The 19959-nt window shown below is 45.8% G+C and overlaps 1 protein-coding gene across 1 annotated transcript in view; it reads right to left on the bottom strand.

The window, feature by feature from the left end:
• Nucleotides 1-332: 332 nt before the first annotated feature.
• The window catches only part of epha8 (eph receptor A8), a 711779-nt gene continuing 692152 nt past the window's right edge, over nucleotides 333-19959 (bottom strand). Inside the window, exon 17 of the mRNA XM_038821567.1 lies at nucleotides 333-1020. Within this exon, the coding sequence (XP_038677495.1) occupies nucleotides 1005-1020 (16 nt within the window). The 3' untranslated portion in view covers nucleotides 333-1004. The remainder of the gene's footprint in view (nucleotides 1021-19959) is intronic.

The raw sequence follows: 19959 nt of genomic DNA, 5'->3' as shown, positions 1-19959 counted from the left end.
TTAAAGTATCCTCCCCAGTAGTTAGCATTGTTGCTTCACAGCGCCAGGGTCCTGGGTTCGATTCCAGCTTGAGTCACTGCCTGTGCGGAGCCTGCATGTTCTCCCCGTGTCTGCGTGGGTTTCCTCCGAGTACTCCGGTTCCCTCCCACAAGTTCCGAAAGACGTGCTTGTTAAGTGGATTGGACATTCTGAATTCTCCCTCTGCGAACAGGTGCCGTCCGAGTGTGGCGACTAATGGATTTTCACAGGAACGTCATTGCAGTGTTAATGTAAGCCTACTTGTGACAATAATAAAGATTGTTTATTTATTTATTTATTAAAAGCCCCCTCACCTTGGATCATGCCACTTGCAGCAGGCATCAAATTGCACTCACCAAGTTGGAATATTTTGGATTCAAGACCCACTCCAAATATTTAAATGCATAATGCAGGCTGATAAGCCAGTGTACTGCCATGGAAAATGCTGTACTGTCATATTGAATGAAGATTCCACATGCCCCTCAAATTAATGTTAAAGATCCCATGGCACTTTTGATAAGAACGGTTTTGCCTGGCCAATCAACACTAATGAAAACGGAGTAATTGGCCATTCATCACATTGCGTTTTGCAGAATCTTACTGCGCAAAGTTTAGTCGCTGTCTTTCTTTTCATCATAACTCCCCTTTGAGCTCTGCCTTGATTGTTAAGTGTTTGCGGATGTCCTGAGGTTGTGAAAGGGGCTACACAAAGGCAAATTATGTTTTCGTCAGTCCAAAGTACAGTTCACAATTTGACTGAAGTCTGGCACGTGGTAAATTTTTAAGTTGATAGATGGTTTTGGCACCTGCTTGCTCTTGATGCCAAATTGTCAGATTTGATAAACAGCCACAAAGTGCTGTGTCATCATGATAGACTGTGCCCTGCTAAGAAGATGGAACTTGTTCAGTGTTGTGTATTTTCAGGTCAGGTTTCAGTTCACCTCAGGCCAGACAGGAAGTTGCTAATAAAATCGCTCACAATGGCATCAGAGATCTTGCATCCTGTAACATAAATAACCATGTTTTAAGATGTTTGATACTGTTAGCAGATGCAAAATTCATGACATCTTCAGAGGAGCCCTCCGAGATGTGAAGGGGAAGTGATCAACAAAGTCTTCAGAAGATCAAAGAGAAATAAATGATTAGCAGGGGCAGAAGTCAGAGATTGTTACGTTAGAACTGAGCTGGCAGGGATAATAAAAACGCAGCAACTCGCTCCCAGGGCGGGAAATATCTCGACTGCTTGCTCTCTAGAGTCTGTGCATTAAAAGCACAGAGGGCAGGGGAGATTTGACAGACAGCTCCTCGAAGAGAAAACCATGAATCAATTCTGTACCCAGGGTTGCTGACAAGGATGTGATATGAATGGGAAATAAATAGAGATGCACGTGCGTGTGTGAGAGAGCCGAAAAGGGTGAGAGTGAGGAAGAGACTGGGATGTGAGGGAAAGAGAGAGGGGAGAGGAAGAGGGAAAGGGAATGGCAGAGAGTGACACAGAGCAAGAGTGCAAGTGCAGCTGTCCACTTGCTGAATTTGGGGGTTCAAGCAAGGCATGTCAATATATTAAATCGTCTAACATGAAGCAGAGACAGGTGTTGCCCCTTGGTGCTGGCGTGAGGGAATTGATGTTTTCCCACTAGCATGTCGAAATGTAGTGATGATGTTTCACACTGACATCAAAGAGTTCCTCAGAATAACGCTTGCTGCACAGTTTCCGCAATTAGAATTGGTGGCAATGCTGTCAAATGAACTTCAAATTACCGAATGCCTTCAAAATAATGGGATTTTTGATCTGGTGCTGGGGTTGGTGGAGGGGTAAGGAGGGATTTCGACCGACTTTTTCTCTGTTGAGGAAAATGACTGAAATGATTTTTACAAAGCGACAAAATATCGCAGAATGAAAATAGTCATAAACCACAAGTTTCAGTTCACTTCACCAGGCCATTAGATCGAAGTTTCAGTGTCATTGTTGTGTCAGCAACCTTTGCAGCATAAATTATTCAGGAATTAGTCTCACTGAAGGAGCGTGACCACTTCAAACACAAACGCAGATATGTTCCTGAAATAAAACTCTTCAAGAACCTGAACTTAGAGAGCTGAAGGAATCAAATATTGAACGTTTTGCAAGGCTCGCTGTACCTTAACATACTCAGTAATCCTGGAGTCACAAACCTGTAAAATGGAAGGTGGCCATGCAGCCCATAGTGATATGGGGCAATCAAAGGAATCTTTCTGTTATCAGCATTTCAAATGCATAGACAGAATTATCTCAAATTACCCATTATATTTACATCATGTTCAAATTTGTACTTATGCTATAAAGGGACTCTGCAATATTGGGGTCTGTTTAACATGTTTATCCTTTCTTCAAACTACTTTACAGCTTTTGCCTAGCGTCCCACTCATAGAACATACAGTGCAGAAGGAGGCCATTCGGCCCATCGAGTCTGCACAGACCCACTTAAGCCCTCACTTCTACCCTGTCCCTATAACCCAATAACCTCTCCTAACCTTTTTGGACACTAAGGGTAATTTATCATGGCCAATCCACCTACCCTGCACGTCTTTGGACTGTGGGAGGAAACCGGAGCACCCGGAGGAAACCCACGCAGACACAGGGAGAATGTGCAGACTCCGCACAGACAGTGACCCAGCGGGGAATCGAACCTGGGACCCTGGCGCTCTGAAGACACAGTGCTAGCCATTGTGCTACCGTGCTGCCCAGGGCAGGGAGGCTTCCTTCAAGCCGGAATTGAAGCAGCGACCTAAGCATGTCAGTTTTAAACATCTCCGCTCTACCTGCTGAGCTATCGAAGGAGAGGCAAACTAGAAGTTTCAGCCCGGTTACGAACCGGGGACCTTTCGCGTGTAAGATGAATTTTGATTATGATGGTTAAAAGAAAGCAAAAACAATGTTATTAAGGAATAATCTGTGATAATATAAGAAATTGTTGTATATATATACTGTATTTTATATCGTTAGCAGTTGTGAGGATTCTATTTTTTAATCCCTGTCTGCCCCTTATTTTCCCTTTTAATTTCTGCTAGTTTATTGTTTCAGTTTTTGTACCTGGACAATTAATGGGATATATGCCTTTAAAATGAACTAGACCTTTAATAGAGTGGCTGGTAAACTGAGGATTGACTTATGACCTCAGGCAAGGGAGGTTGCAAAGAGCTGTTTATGTTTCGGATGAGCAGATTCAAGGGAGATCAGTGCTGACACAGTGATGGACTTGACTGTCGGCCAATGGACTGTTTTGAATTGACGGGCCTTATCAATGGCACCGGCCATTTGGTCGGGGCTCTCTCTGGGATGTTCCTCCCTCTGTGTGACTGTTTTCATCAGAAGCTGAAGGGTCATAGTCCTGATCTCTCTTATCTAATGGATTCTTTCTGAAGATCCAAAGTAAATACCTTTCTCTCCCCACAGCCAGATTGAACTGCAAGAAAATCTAGTCCAGCCACTAGCTGCAGGCAGGGTCAGTTGAAAACACTTTTTAAAATCCTGGTGTGGAGAACTCTGTTCTTATCTCAGCAAGGCTGTTAGTCATTCTGGTGGAGTTACAAACAAGTGCTAATTAAACAGGCCTGAGGATGACACTTTGAGTGAAGTTCCAGGTTAATGTAGGTTAAAGTAACTCGCCAGAGGGAATCCTACAGCCAGGGAGTTTTGCCTGAATGTGCTGCCAGAAGATACTCATTAGCAATCCAACTGGTGGCTTCGATCCCTAAGTATCCTAGGAGGACAGCCTGCAATGACCTTGACATCAGAAGCAAGGATACTCATTTTTCATTTCATTTCATCTCAATTATTATTATTTTATCCCTCCCCCTCCCTCTGTGTGTCTGTCTTATGTGTGTTTGGGTAGAGGATGGGATGGTAAAAGAGGGGAGTAGTAGATTAGCTGGCCATTATTTTATTATAATTATTGCATATTTCAACGTTGTCCCTGTTATAAATAGTTTGTTCAACTTACAAACCTGTGACTATAACTTATTGAGCTGTCAAGGGGCCAAAGGTGCTGCAAACGTTATACAAATTATTGGTTAATGCCCTTGTGATGGAATGGTGGGATCTGTGAGGCTGGAATTCACTGCGTGTCATAGGCACTAAAAACATCACTGTGCTAAGTTCAGGTATATATACATATATCACTTGCAGTATTATTATTAAATAATCTAGGATAACATATACAGACTGGCTGAAAAAGAGGAAATTAATATGCCATAAAATTGAGATCATCATTCATTCCAACCATGTATATTGCTTACTGATATAGGGCTAATGGAATTTTGTTTATAGAAAGAGGATTCCTTGGGGGTTTAGATTGTTAATGGGTTGTGGTTAGCCTAAGGTGGTCATATCCCAGTTAATGGGACAGACATGATGTAGTTACTGGGAGGAGCCAGGTCTGTAAGCAGGCAGTTTAGCTTTTAATTTTACTGTGAGCTTGAAGCTGAGCAGGAGTTTCTGCAAAAGACTATCAGGCTAAGTAGTAGCCTCCAAAAGGACTGCAAGACTTAAAGCTGTTGTCTGAAATACTCTCTCTCTCTCTCTCTCCCGCTCTCTCTCCCGCTCTCTTTCTCCCCACAGTCGTTACATTAAATCTCTATCCCGAGGGGAGCAAGTATACCTGTGTTATTTAAGTTTATTTATAAGTGGCTTTTGATCTGTGATTGAATTTGCTTGATTGGGGATAAATAAGGTACCAGTTAGAAGTTAAAGTGTTTCCTTTTATTTTAAGAATTATCTGGCTGTTACTTGGAAAAACTATTTTCCGTGATGTTAATGTGTTTAATCCTCTGTTAAGAATAAATTTTGTTTTAGTATAATATATATTTGTCAGTAGAAACACTCCTGGAGTGAAATATCCTTTCCTCATCATTTATACATTTATAAAAAGTCTTGTCTGGTAGCTTAACAAATCTTGGGGTCTGGTCAGGTCTTAATTGCTTTTTAAAAATTCTTCCATGGAATGTGGGCATTGCTGGGCATTTGTTGCCCATCATAGTTGCCATTGAGAAAGTGGTGGTGAGCTGCCCTCTTGAACCACTGTAGTGCCAAGAGGGAGTTTGATGTTTGTGGCTGTCTATTATTTTGTATTTGTCTCACAACTCTTCCATTTAGTACTAATTACAGATTGTAGTAAATAAATTATTTGCTGTAAATCCTGATGGTCATAAACCGTGTGAATTGAAAGGGCGTCAAGCTATTCAGGGTAATTAATGGGATTAATGGCAAATTTACAAACTGGATTGAAAACCGCTTGAAGAATTAAAAAAACAGAACGTGACAATGAACGAGAAACCTTCTGCCTAAGAGCAGCCATCAGCCGAGATCTAAATGGTTTTGTTCGAAGTCGCTTGTTGTTTAAATTATTCATCAAAGAGGTGGGAGAGAGTACTCTGTGTAATGTAGACACTCAGGATGACACCGAGTTTGGTTGGCATGAAAATGGTAGCTTTCAAATGGATGCTGAGCCGATTGTTAATGTTGATTCAAGTAAGGATCTGCACGTTAGACCAGAATCTATAAAAACATTTATTCGTACTGAAGTGGTACCAATCTAGAGAGATGATAATGATCGGTGACTGCCGATTGGAGGCAATGTTCAGCAGGAATCAATGAATCAACATGTGCAGGGAAGCATTTCACAAGCATTGAAATATAAAGTAAAAATTCGCCAAGGCCATATGTTAGAACCGTGCATAGGGTTAGAATACCTGACTTTAAAAATGTGCTCTGATGAAAGTTCATTGATCTGAAATATGAACTCTGTTTCTCTCTCCACAAGTGGTGTCAGACCTGCTGAGTAGGCCCTGCTTAAGTTTTCAGATTTCCAGCGTTTGAAGAATGTAACGTTCAGAAACTCGATGGGCCGGATAGGGTTCAGAGAAATAAAAAAAGGAGAATTTGTTTTTTGATCAAATATCCAATGATAGAGTCTTAGAATGGTTACAGTAGAGGTGGAGGCCACCTAGCCTGTCGTGTCCGAGCCAGCTCTCTGCACTGCAGCTCAGCTAGTCCCACTCGCCTACCAGCTCTTCAGGCAATGATCGAACTCTCCTTTGAAAACCACAATAGAATTTGCCTCCACCACAGTCGACAACAGTGAATTCCAAATGAAAGCATTCACCGAGTAAAAAAGATTTTCTTCCTACCGTCTTTGCTTCTTTTGAAAATCACCTTCATACAAACAGAAAGTCCCGATCAGAAAGGAGGCCATTTGGCCCATCCAGTCTGCATCAACACTCTGAAATAGCAACCTACCTCGGCCCAAACCCCCATCCTATCCCCTAACTTTTGGACACTAATGGGCAATTTTTCATGGCCAATCCACCGAACCTGCACATCTTTGAACTTCATTCTGAGTCCTCTGTTCTCGACCCTTCTAAAATTGGGAGTCGTTTCTGTAGTAATCAAGGAGGCACGAAGAAGGTTAAACAGGTTTATTTTAACTCAAAAGATAAATGAAATGAAAAATGAAATGAAAATCGTTTATTGTCACGAGTAGGCTTCAATGAAGTTACTGTGAAAAGCCCCTAGTCGCCACATTCCGGCGCCTGTTCAGGGAGGCTGGTACGGGAATTGAACCGTGCTGCTGGCCTACCTTGGTCTGCTTTAAAAGCCAGCGATTTAGCCCAGTGTGCTAAACCAGCCCCTGGTAAAGCCGCTACCTTTAGCGTACAACATAAATGTCCCAGGCCAGGACAATCGGAACTCCCGGCCCGGGTTTGGGAGCAGCATTTAAAGGGCTCATGAATGAGTCCCAGCTGGGCGAGCTTCCAACTGTTTCCATGGGAACTCGAACTCTATGAGCGCATGGAGAGATCAACCAGTGTTGCTGTTTCTCTATCACTACCCAGATCCCTTGTGATTTTGAGCACCTTTACCAAATCTCCGCTCAGCCACCTCTCCTCATTGGGGAATATTCCCAGCTTTCCCAATCGACTGATGTAATTGAAGTCCCTCATAAACTGGAAACATTCTAATGAATTATTCCTTCACCGTCTCCAAAGCCTTCACATCCTTCCTAGAATTCCCAGAATTGGACATAATACTGCAGATGAAGCCAATCCAGTGTATTATAAAGCTTCATCATGATTTCCTTGTTTTTGTACTCAATGCCCCTATTGATAAATCTCAGGACCCTATCCTGCAACCATCAATGATCTGTGCACATACATCCCCTGGCTCTGCTGCTCCTCCAGCCCCTTTAGACCTAAACTCTTTATTTTATGTTGTCTTCCCACGTTTTTCCGACAAAAATCAATTGCTTCACATTCCTCTGCATTATATTTCATATTGTCCATCATTTCCACCAGCCTGTCCCTGTCCTTTGAAGCCTATCACTTTCCTCCTCACAGTTCACAATCCTTCAAAGTTTTGTACCATCTACAGATGGTGAAATTGCGGCCAACGTACACAAGACGATGTGCCAGGGTATTTCACCCTGGGCCCATCTCCCATGGTGGGGGCGTACCCGCGCCCCCCCCCCCCCCCCCCCCCCCCCCCCCACCACCGCTGAGCCCACAGATAAACCTGCTGACTGGTGCAATTTTGGACAAATTAAATATGCACTGTGGGGTTTCCCGCCAAATTGAATGGCAAGGTAGGAAGAAAGTGGTGCTCCCCGCTGTAATATCCAGGTGACCTATTTAAAAGCCGCCTGGACAGCTACTCCTCACACCAGGAGTTTGGACCTAGACATGGCTGCCAGGGAAGAACAAGCATTAACCTTATGGTTCAGCAATGCCTCATTACTGTAAGCCATGGATCACAGGAAGAATGTCCTTTTCCCATGGGAGGAGGAGGCCTACCCAGAGCTGCATGGGAGGAGGTACCAATGTCAATTCCATTCAAATGAGGACTGCATTGAAGTGCAGGGGGAAAAAATGAATGATCTAACCGATGCTGCCAGGGTAAGTCATCATATTCACCTCACGGAATGGAAACTGGGACCTTAGTGGCAAGGCCACCATCTGTGCTGCCCATGTATAAAAGCTCTTTGCCAGGTGCTGGATTGCCGCCTCATAGGCCCATTGCAGCCCATGTTGTCTGCTGGTAGGCGGCAACCATGGGTCATTGATTCAGCCACATTGAAGGCATAAATCCTGGGAAGGTGATGGCTGGTGCAGAAGGAACCTGCAGACTCTGCTGCTGCTATGCCTCTGTTGCCCTAATCCTTCTAGCTGTTGGGGTTCACGGGTTTGGAGAATGCTGCTTAAGTGCCTTGGAGACTAGCAGCAGTGTATCGTTCCTATGGTTTCAGTTGCCAATGGAGGAATGGTGGAAACTGACGGCATGCAAATGGCATCTGCATCAGAAGCGCGCACAAACCATCTTCTATCTTTACGCAAAAGAAGACAGTCCACAACAGGCATGAGAGAAAGATGATGGGAGAGTTGTGCCCGATATCCACCCCCTCACACAATCCCCTCGCACAGTATGAAGAGAAGGCCACCGCATATCTGGCGAGAAGGATAATCACAGGTTAAAGTTGTGTGCATTGTCTCAAGCCAGGGTAGTTGGTAGGATTTTGCAAGCCCAGGCCAGATGGTGGGGGGGACGTAATGTGACATGAATCCAAGATCCCGGTTGAGGCCGTACTCATGTGTGCGGAACATAAGAACAAAGAAAGAACAAAGAAAAATAACAGCACAGGAACATGCCACATTACATTCATCCCCCACCATCTGGCCTGGGCTTGCAAAATCCTACCAAATGTCCTGGCTTGAGACAATTCACACCTCTTTAACCTGGGGTTACCCCTCTCTCCAGTCGCTCAGTCTGGACCTGTAAAGACTTAATTATCTGCAAAGACTATCTTCAAAGACTCGGATTCAAAGTACCGTCATTGCATCATTGACTTTATCTATATATGTGTTTCTGGAACCCCTCTTCATTCACCTGAGGAAGGAGCTATGTTCCGAAAGCTAGTGATTCAAAACAAACCTGTTGGACTTTAACCTGGTGTTGTAAGGCTTCTTACTGTACTCCCCCAGGGTATCGAGGCATTCTGAGTCCCTCTGGATGTGACCCCATCAGCTTCAGCCAAAGGGACTATTCAGGGTGAACCTGCCTCAGAGGAAGAGACCCAGAAGAAAGTCAGGGTCCTCCAGGCATCAGACCTCCAGAGGACGTTCGCCAAGGTAATCGGAGACAACGAGGCAGAGTAGTCAGCAGGCTGCATCCACGTCTGCTGTGGCGTCTGGGAAGCACCCGGAGACAATGACAGGATAAGGAAAGTTAACAAGTTCAAGGTTCACCTTGGAAGCAGGGGTATACAAGCATTGTAAATAGTTGTTGCATCATTGTAAATATACGTTCAATTGCACTTTACGGCTGTCTACTGGGTTTTTTATTGCTGCTGATCATGTTACTGACAGTGCACAGGTCCCCCATGTCCACCCCCCACCACACTTCCATTGCCACCACACTTAAATCTGAGATAGATAGATTACGAGGTATTAAGGGATATGTCCCAAAGACAGGTACCGTATATACTCGCGTATCCTGCGATCTCGTGTATCATGCGACCCCTAAATTTCCGTCCCCAAAACATGATTTTATCATATATCTTATGTATCATGCGAGTCACTTTTTTGAGATACCAGATGACACTAGGCTAGGCTTTCCGCCATAAACAACCGAATGAGAAACAGCTGTTTTGCTGTTTCTAATCACGATAATAAACAGTTACCTAACACGTAACAAGTACCGTAACACATTACAACGATCGAATACATTCTACCCTTAGCCACTATGGAGAAACGATCTGCGAAGAAATATACTGCCAAATTGAAGCTGCAAGTTGTTGCCGAAGCGGAACAAAGCAACAACATTAAAGCTGCAAAGCTGTTTGGTGTCGGAGAAAGCTGTGTCCGAAACTGGAGAAAACAAAAAGAAAAATTGAAGGAAACTCCTTCCTATAAATGCGCAAATCGCGGGTCGAAATGTCATTGGCCTCAGTTAGAAGATAAAGTATCAAAGTGGGTGTCCGAAAATCGAGAAAATGGTTATATTATAACACGAAATAGTGTTTTTATTTTATTAAATGTTAATTAACCTACATATGTATTCCTGTTTTATATTTCATTATGTCCAAAAATAAATATAATAGTTTCATTAACTACTGGGTACTATTTGACTTACCGTAAATGGATACGGTCTGCTTAACAGCCTAATCTTGGCCAGCACTTCACACCCGCAAATTTTGTATCTCGCGTATCATGCGACCCCCCAAATTTAGGTTACAATTTAGGTTTTCAAAAGTCGCATGATACGCGAGTATATACGGTATATGGAGTTTATGGAGGTCACGGATCAGCCATGATCTAATTGAATTGCAAGACAGGTTCAAGGGCTGAATGGCCTACTCCTTCCCATTACTCTACATTCCTTTTCCCTTGAATACCCCCCTCCCCAACAGGACAGGATCAAGGGGCTGAATGGCCTACTCCTTACCTTTACTCTGCATACCTTTTCCTTTGAATACCCCCCTCCCCAGCAGCCTATCACTGTCACCATTAACAATCCCTTCCTCCCGGATGAGCCCACCCAGTAACAGTCCTCATGCCCGCCCTTAACCTGCCTGCATCCAGGATCAGCATCCATCAAGGTGTCCCCTCCAGCAATTCAAATCAACCCATTACCCGCCACCGACCGACCCTCACCCACCCTCACCTTCACGACCTCTCTGTCTCACTTTCCCCTTTAAGACGTTTCTTAAAACCTACCTCTTTAATCAAGACTTTGGTCACCTGACTTAACTCTTTTTTGACGTGGCTTGGTGTCATATTTTGCTTCATAATGCTCCTGTAAAGCATCTTGGGATGATTTATTATGCTGAAGGGCTGATATAAATACCAGTTATTGTTGTATTCATTTAATTGGCTTATTTGCCTCCCTTTTCTTTCATTACACTCCTGTATTATCTTTTATTCCACTTCTCTGTGTGTCTTGATATACTACGGAGTGGAATATGTGTTACTCAAACCTTGGTTACTGATGAGGTCTTCTGAATGTCAGTGAAGAAGACTCGAACTCGTCCAGTAGTAACAAAAGATTTATTGAGGAACTATAACAATAATTGCATGAGTTCTTTACTTTAACATAAGGTTAACAAGATCTAACTGCAGTGACTACATGTAACTCCACTAACCATCTGAACTAATCTGATACTCCTGTCCTGGTGACAGTACACCCAAAAGAGAGGGAGAGAGACCCAATGTGGTTTCTTTTATACCCCTGTTGGTCCAGCCCTCTAGTGATCATGTGGTGCTACTTATTACACATTAACCCCTATGTACATGCACTTACAAAGATCACTACAACTTTGTGCCATTGTTTGTGTTACAGACTCGATGTCTGAATGACGGCTTGCAAAACGTCACAATAACTTCAATAACTCAAAGGCACAAATTGGATTATTGGAAGTAAGTGTCTGAAAATTCAGAAAAAAAACAAATCCTGAAATTAAAACTGCGCAGGATTTTTTTGAGGACGGCTCCCTGTGGGCTGGATGATTTATTTTGTGTAAAATCTAATGACTGGCTAGTGCTTCTCTTTCTTTACACAGTTTTCAAAGATGCTGGGGCGGCACGGTGGCACAGTGGCTAGCACTGCTGCCTCACAGCACCTGGGATGCGGGTTCAATTCTGCCTTGGGTGATTTGTCGGTGTGGAGTTTGCACTTTCTCCCCGTGTCTGCGTGGGTTTCCTCCGGGTGCTCCGGTTTCCTCCTGTAGCCACCTAAGATGGACACTGGGCTACAAAATGGAGAACTGCTAAGGCTGCAGGGAGAAAACAGTCTTAGCAAGGACAAGCAGTTTGCAGAAGGATAATTAGCATTCTGCACGTACAGAAACCAGTTTGTGGCCAGGTGCAGAATCTCAGCTAAAGGTGTAAATGGCAACAACGATTTACATAGTAATGAGGTGATCCAGATCCAGGCCCACACAATAGAAACATTTAGGTATGAATGGATACTTTTGAGTAGACGCCCAGACGAAACGGCACCATAGTATCCATCACAAAGAACCATAGAGACCGCCCCACCCATCGAGAAGCGACCCTCAGATTGGGGGGTTTGGAAAATATCGATTGGGAGAAGACCCAATCGATATACAGCAGGTAGAGAACCGCCCCGAAGAGGCACGGACTTTGGGGGACCTATAAAAGTAGACCCCGCACATGGTCCGGTCTGTTGTTTTTGGCTCCGGCTCTCTGCTGTTTTCATCGCTTTGCTGATACATCGCATCCTGAGTCTAGTTCCATCACCAGCCGTTGAGCCACCAGCCATCGAACTGTAAGTGTCACCACAACGATCGCTACGTGATCCAGACTTTGCTAGACCCTGACGATTTTAAGACCCTGAGAGTTGCAGACCAAGAACGGGACGAAGGCCTCGCTCCCTGACCTTGCCTGTTCCTGTCTAGATAAGTATTTTAGTCGTTTAGTTTAGAAGTAACTTAGTCTCTTTAGCGTATGCATGTGTATTTATTATATTTGTTATAATAAATATCAATCGTTTGAACTTACTAATCGGTGTACAGATTTATTACTTTGAACCTGACCTTGATGTACTTGTGAGGTGTCTAAATACGGCACCTGGCGACTCCTGAGCAGAATTACATACACAGAGCCGTAGTAGTGTTAAGCACACGGCCTTTAAACGGAGGCGTGTTAATACACTCCAATAAAACGCGTAACACTCAAGTAAAACGCGCAACACTCCCACAGTCCAAAGATGTGCAGGTTAGATGGATTGGGCATGACAGAATTGCCTCTCAGTGTCCAAAGATGTGAGTTGGGTGGGGTTACGGGGATAGGGCGGGGGCCTGGGCGTAGGTGGGATGCTTTTTCAGAGGGCTAATGCAGACTCGATGGGCCGAATGGTCTCCTTCTGCACTGTAGGAATTCAATGGATGTCAGATCTCACTGACATTGAGTTAGGAAGCGGGTTCTAATATTTTACTTCGATCAATCCGTCCGAGAAATATACTGATAGCCTGTGCTGCCCATGGCTATAAGGTGTTACTCACTGTCTGACTTCATGTTTAGACATTAAACTGAGCCTTTGCTCTCAACAGCGGCAAATAGCTTCTCTTTTTAGCCTGTGGTATCATGGCACGTAGGCTCATCACTCTCCAACCATATCACGTGGCGTACACTTTAGCATTCTCTTCACATTTGACAACACGTTGCCATTCTGATAGATTAACTCACAAGAAAGAACCTCGCTGTATTTTCATGATATGCCAGGCAAGATTTTGTTTCCCTTCTTTGTTCGCAGTTGCTCAAGGTTTTATCCGGCAATACTAGTTTGTGCACCAAGCGTTCACTTCCTGTCATTCTGTTAATGTCCCATATCGCACATTACAGTCGAGTCCCTTGTTATACCAGCCTCGTACATGCTGAGGATCAGGACCATTCATTTTCTCAAGCTTTCATTCCAAACTACCGAACTGAGCCCTCGAACTTTCGAAAGGGGGAACAGTCAATCCAATTCTTTGGATGAAGTTTTTTTTAAAAAGTGGTACTTTGAAAATACAGGGCAGATTGTACCTGACAGTCTCTTGCCTGAAGCAAAAGCCCCAGGCCCTATCACCTTGTCAGCTTTTACACTACACCAAGAGGGATTTACCTCGCTGTTTTCAAAAGTGCCATCACCATGGCAATGGTAAGAGGAGAGGGAGAGTCCCCCCCCCCCCGCCCCCCCTCCCCCCGCTACTGCCAAATCCTACACACCTTGAGCTAAAACAATTGGATGTTACTTGATTTGCGCACAGTATAAAGGATGCCGATTCAACAACCTTCATTGATATAGCAACTTTAGCTCAGCAAAATGCCCCGAAGCATGTTGCAGGAATGTACATCAAACAAAATTTGACTCCGAGCGATGAGGGCAGATGACCAAACGTTTGGTTAAAGACGTGGTTTATAATCAGTGCGGAAGGAGGCCATTCAGCCCATCAAGTCTGCACCGACCCTCCGAAGGAGCACCCTACCTAGGCCCACTCCTCTACCCTAGCCCCGTAACCGAGTAACCCCACCTAACCTTTTATGGATACTAAGGGGCAATTTAGCATAGTCAATCCACCTAACCTGCACATCTTTGGACTGTGGGAGGAAACCATAGCACCCGGAGGAAACCCACGCAGACACGGAGAGAAAGTGCAAACTCCACACAGACAGTCACTCAAGGTTGGAATTGAACCCAGGACCCTGGCACTGTGAGGCAGGGGTGCTAACCACTGTGCCACCATGCCGCCCTACATGGTAATAAATGTCTTAAAGGAAGGAGTGGAAGTAAGACAGGTTCAGGGAGGGAATTCCAGAAATTCCCTCACCCGTCTACCAGCCCACTGCTCCACCCTATCCCTGTAACCCTGACACTAAGAGCAATTTATCATGGCTAATCCACCTAACCTGCACATCTTTAGACTGTGGAAGGAAACCGGACCACCCCGAGGAAACCCACACAGGCACAGGGAGAAGGTGCAAACTTCACACAGACAGTGACCCATGGTCGGAATCGAACCCGGGTCCCCACCGTGCCAACCTATGTAATTGTTGATGTCATGTCACATGACTGAGAGACTGCGATCCGGCAGGAAGCAGAAGTACAACCTGGTATAGATTTACTGAGACATATATAGATCAGTAAATAAACAAGAATGGTATCTTTACAAAGAAGGCGTTGTGGTAGTATTCTTAGGGCACAGGTAACCCCTAAAGAAACCCTTTCCCAACTCTGCAGTGGCACAGTTAGCACTGCTGCCTTAAAGCTCCAGGAACCCGGGTTCAACCGAATACACAGGTTGGGTGCTTTGGCCATGCTAATTTGCCCCTCACTGTCAAAAAGGTTACAAGGGGTTACTGGGTTATGGGGATGGGGGGTGGAGGCGTGGGCTTAAGTAGGGTGCTCTTTCCAGGGGCTGGTGCAGACTTGATGGGCTGAATGGCCTCCTTCTGCACTGTAAATTCTATGCTATAAATTCTATGATGTCCAAACGTGAAAAGTCCAGAAAACTCCAAGTGAAGACGGAGGCCATGAAAGACACACAAATCCTTCGGAAATGGATATGAATAAACAAAGATTGAAAATACACCTGAAAATGGAGCATTGTACGTGCAGCGAATGCAATCGGACACAAACCTGGAGTCCGGATAGCTGTGAATACAAAGTCCAATCTACAAATTGAACTACTGAAGCAGCAACAGAGCTTAGGACCAGTATGGAGCGAAGCCTGTTACTCCCAGGATCTTACAGAAGCACTGAAGCCTTGTAACAGGCTCAACACTGGGGCAATTGGAGGCATTGGTTCAAAAAGGCAGCTCACCACCACCTTCTCAGGGTCAATGAATACTGGCATAGCCAACGAAGCCCACGGCCAGTGAAATCTGAAACATTCACACAACGTGGGTAGCATGGTAGCACAAGTGGATAGCACTGTAAACTTCATCAGGGTCCCAGGTTTGATTCTCCGCTGGGTCACTGTTGTGCAGAGTCTGCACTTTCTCCCAGTGAAAGCGTGTTTTTCCTCTGGGTGCTCCGGTTTTCTCCCACATTCCAAAAACGTGCAGGTTAGGTGGATTGGCCATGATAAATTGCTCTTAGTGACCAAAAATGTTGGGAGGCTGGTTGGGTTACAGGGATAGGGTGGAAGTGAGAGCTTAAGTGGGGCGGTGCAGACTAGATGGGCCGAATGGCCTCCTTCTGCACTCATGGTGTTCTTTTGGGTGCAATGTCGTATGATGTCTACAATTGGAATAAAGACTTGGGGGAGATGGAGAGTAAAGGGTTAACATCAAAAGAAGATGATACTGATAGATGTCTTTGTGATTTAAAGGTGCTCAGCATGTGGGACTGGAGAATAGCACCAAGTATCAAATCACATGGTAAGAGATAGATAGAGAAATACAGCACAGAACAGGCCCTTTGGCCCACGATGTTGTGCCGAACTTTTGTCCTCAGTTGATCATAGAATTTTGGACACTAAGGTCAATTTATCATGGCCAATCCACCCAACCTGCACATCTTTGGACTGTGGGAGGAAACTGGAGTACCCGGAGGAAACCCACGCACATACGGGGAGGATGTGCAGACTCCACACAGACAGTGACCCAAGTCGAAATCGAACCTGGGACCCTGGAGCTGTGAAGCAATTGTGCTATCCACAATGCTACCGTGCTGCCCTTAAGAAGAAATTAATCTACACTCCATTATTCTACCCTAATCCATGTACCTATCCAATAGCCGCTTGAAGGTCCCTAACATTTCCGATTCAACTACTTCCACAGGCAGTGTATTCCATGCCCCCACTACTCTCTGGGTAAAGAACCTACCTCTGACATCCCCCCTATATCTTCCACCATTTACCTTAAATTTATGTCCCCTTGTAATGGTTTGTTCCACCCAGGGAAAAAATCTCTGACTGTCTACTCTATCTATTCCCCTGATCATCTTATAAACCTCTAACAAGTCGCCCCTCATCCTTCTCCGTTCTAATGAGAAAAGGCCTCGCACCCTCAACCTTTCCTCGTAAGACCTACTCTCCATTCCAGGCAACATACTGGTAAATCTCCTTTGCACCTTTTCCAAAGCTTCCCATCCTTCCTGAAATGAGGTGACCAGAACTGCACACAGTACTCCAAATGTGGCCTGACCAAAGTTTTGTACAGCTGCATCATTACCTCATGGCTCTTAAATTCAATCCCTCTGCTAATGAATGCTAACACACCATAGGCCTTCTTCACAGCTCTATCCACTTGAGTGGCAACTTTCAAAGATCTATGAACATAGACCCCAAGATCTCTCTGCTCCTCTACATTGTCAACAACCCTACCGTTAACCCTGTATTCCGCATTCATATTTGTCCTTCCAAAATGGACAACCTCACACTTGTCAGGGTTAAACTCCATCTGCCACTTCTCAGCCCAGCTCTGCATCCTAACTATGTCTTTTTGAAGCCGACAACAGCCCTCCTCACTATCCACAACTCCACCAATCTTCGTATCATCTGCAAATTTACTGACCCACCCTTCAACTCCCTCATCCAAGTCGTTAATGAAAATCACAAACAGCGAGGACCCAGAACTGATCCCTGCAGTACGCCACTGGTAGCTGGGCTCCAGGCTGATTATTTGCGATCCATCACCACTCTCTGTCTTCTATCGGTTAGCCAGTTCGTTATCCAACTGGCCAAATTTCCCACTATCCCATGCTTCCTTACTTTCTGCATAAGCCTACCATTTTTTAAAAAAAATTTAGATTACCCAATTATTTTTTCTATTAAGGGGCAATTTAGCGTGGCCAATCCACCTACTCTGCACATTTTTGGGTTGTGGGGGCGAAACCCACGCAGACACGAGGAGAATGTGCAAACTCCACACGGACAGTGACCCAGAGCCGGGATCGAACCTGGGACCGCAGCGCCGTGAGGCGGTTGTGCTAACCACTAGGCCACCGTGCTGCCCTGACGCATAAGCCTACCATGGGGAACCTTATCAAATGCAGATTCCGAAGACCGTCTTGAGAGAACACTCTAGAAGCAGCCTTTGTGCATGGTGAACAGCACCATTTCAACATTTCATAGCTGAAATATTACAACAGATGTAACTACTGATGTAGCTATGATGCAATATCATATGATTAAATAACAGATTTGGTGGGAAGCAGCAGTACAACCTGGTTCAGAGTTACTGAGATGTATATATACCTGTAAATAAACAGGAATGTTTTTTTTACAAATAACCATCCACGATAACATTCATACTCTGAAGAAATCCCGTCCAGATCCTAGCTGACCACAAGATGAAACAAGCACAGGTACGATCAATATGTCTGGGTGCCAGTTAGGACGTGCCACACAAAGATTTGGATGAGCTGCAATTTACAGAAGGTGGAATAGGGAAGTCAGGCAGGAGAACATGGGGTTGGTAAAGTTTCAACTGAGTAACAGAAAGGTACGGATCAGGTTCAGAACCCAGTGGAAGACGGGTGATTTTTTAGAAGTGGCGATTTTGAACCACATAGCACACTCCATTGCCTCTTAATGCACCATCAATTGGACTCGAGTCGTGAAGAAGTTCCAAACAATGGGCTTTAATATACTAGATGTGTGCCCGGCAGTCGACTTACAAAGAAAGGCCGACTGCCAGCCGGTACGGGTTCTTATACCCCGCCTCGTAGGCGGGGCTACCAACCTCTCAGCCAATCGGTGGGCAGTCACATCACTAGCCTCAGCCAATTGGCAGAGAGGCTCATGACTTACCTGAGCCAATGGGCAGCGAGTCTTCTGCACCAAAGGCAGCACTGCTCTGAGGTACCGTAATCCCCCTAGTCATACTACCACATTCACCCCTTGTGGAGAAAGAAGTGGGGGACGGGGGGGGGGGGCGGAAGAGAGAAGGGAGGGGTGGTAAGACTGGTAGTATGACTAGAGATAGATCAAGGTGTACCGTGATATCTGATGGCTGCCCACTGACCCGTGACGAACATGCAACGAAAAACAACAATACCGCACACAGTGTACATACGGACAACAAGGAAAAAAAACAAAAAGGAATATGCAAGGGACATTGTACAAACTCAAAGAGTCCATAAAGTCCATTAGAACATTACATTGATTCGATCAGCCGGATGTGTGCCTTCGATGTCCTGCTGGACCTGCGCAGCGGTGCCGGCGACGTCGGAGCAGTGGTCGTCCGTGACTCCGGGAGCGGCGGTCGTAGTCCTGTGTCAGTACCCCGGTGGGTGCTAGCGGTGGCCGGGCCGGGGGAGGGGGTTCCTGTGCGCTGGGTTGCGGGGGCGCTGGGGGCGCCGGGGGCGGTTGGGACTGGGGGGAGGGTGCTGGTGCTGGGGGTTGTGGTCGCACGCCGGCGGGTGCCAGATCCCGAAGGGAGACCGTGTCCTGCCGTCCGCCGGGATACTCCACATACGCGTACTGTGGGTTTGAGTGGAGCAACTGGACTCGCTCAACCAACGGGTCGGACTTGTGCACCCACACATGCTTCCGGAGCAGGATGGCCCCGGGGGTGGTCAGCCAGGTCGGGAGAGGGGATCTTGAGGACGACTTCCTGGGGAAAACAAGAAGACGTTCGTGAGGTGTTTGATTCGTGGCAGTACAGAGGAGAGACCGAATAGAGTGGAGGGCATCTGGGAGGATGCCAGTGGGAGATTGGGAATTCCTGGACCACAGGGCCAGCAGGACAGTCTTCCAGACCGTACTGTTCTCCCTCTCGACCCGACCGTTACCCCGGGGGTTATAACTGGTCGTCCTGCTAGAGGCTATGCCCCTGCTAAGCAGGGATTGACGCAGCTCATCACTCATAAAGGTGGACCCCCGGTCGCTGTGGATGTACGCGGGGTAACCGAACAGGGAGAAAATGGAGTGGAGGGATTTGATGACAGTTGAAGTGGTCATGTCGGGGCAGGGGATGGCAAAAGGGAAGCGGGAGTACTCGTCAATCACATTTTAAAAGTATATGTTGCGGGTTGTTGGAGGGGAGGGGACCTTTGAAGCCCATGCTGAGACGTTCAAAGGGGCAGGAGGCCATTACCAGATGCGCCTGCTCAGGGCGGTAAAAGTGTGGTTTGCACTCTGCACAAATGTGGCAGTCCCTGGTTACGGTCCTGACCTCCTCGATGGAGTAGGGCAGGTTGCGGGTCTTAATGAAATGGAAGAAGCGGGTTACCCCTGGATGGCAGAGGTCCGCGTGGAGGGTGCGGAGGCTGTCTATCTGCGCGTTGGCGCAGGTACCGCGGGACAGGGCATCAGGAGGCTCGGTGAGCTTCCCAGGACGATACAAGATATCATAGTTGTACGTGGACAACTCTATCCGCCACCGCAAGATCTTGTTGTTCTTGATTTTGCTCCTCTGTGCATTATCAAAATAAAGGCCACTGACCGTTGGTCTGTGAAGAGGGTG

This window comes from Scyliorhinus canicula, chromosome 16 (assembly GCF_902713615.1).
Source record: "Scyliorhinus canicula chromosome 16, sScyCan1.1, whole genome shotgun sequence".
In the NCBI taxonomy this organism is placed as follows: Eukaryota; Metazoa; Chordata; class Chondrichthyes; order Carcharhiniformes; family Scyliorhinidae; genus Scyliorhinus; species Scyliorhinus canicula.
The sequence above is the reverse complement of the archived record's forward strand: the minus strand, read 5'-3'. Positions and strand labels throughout refer to the sequence as shown.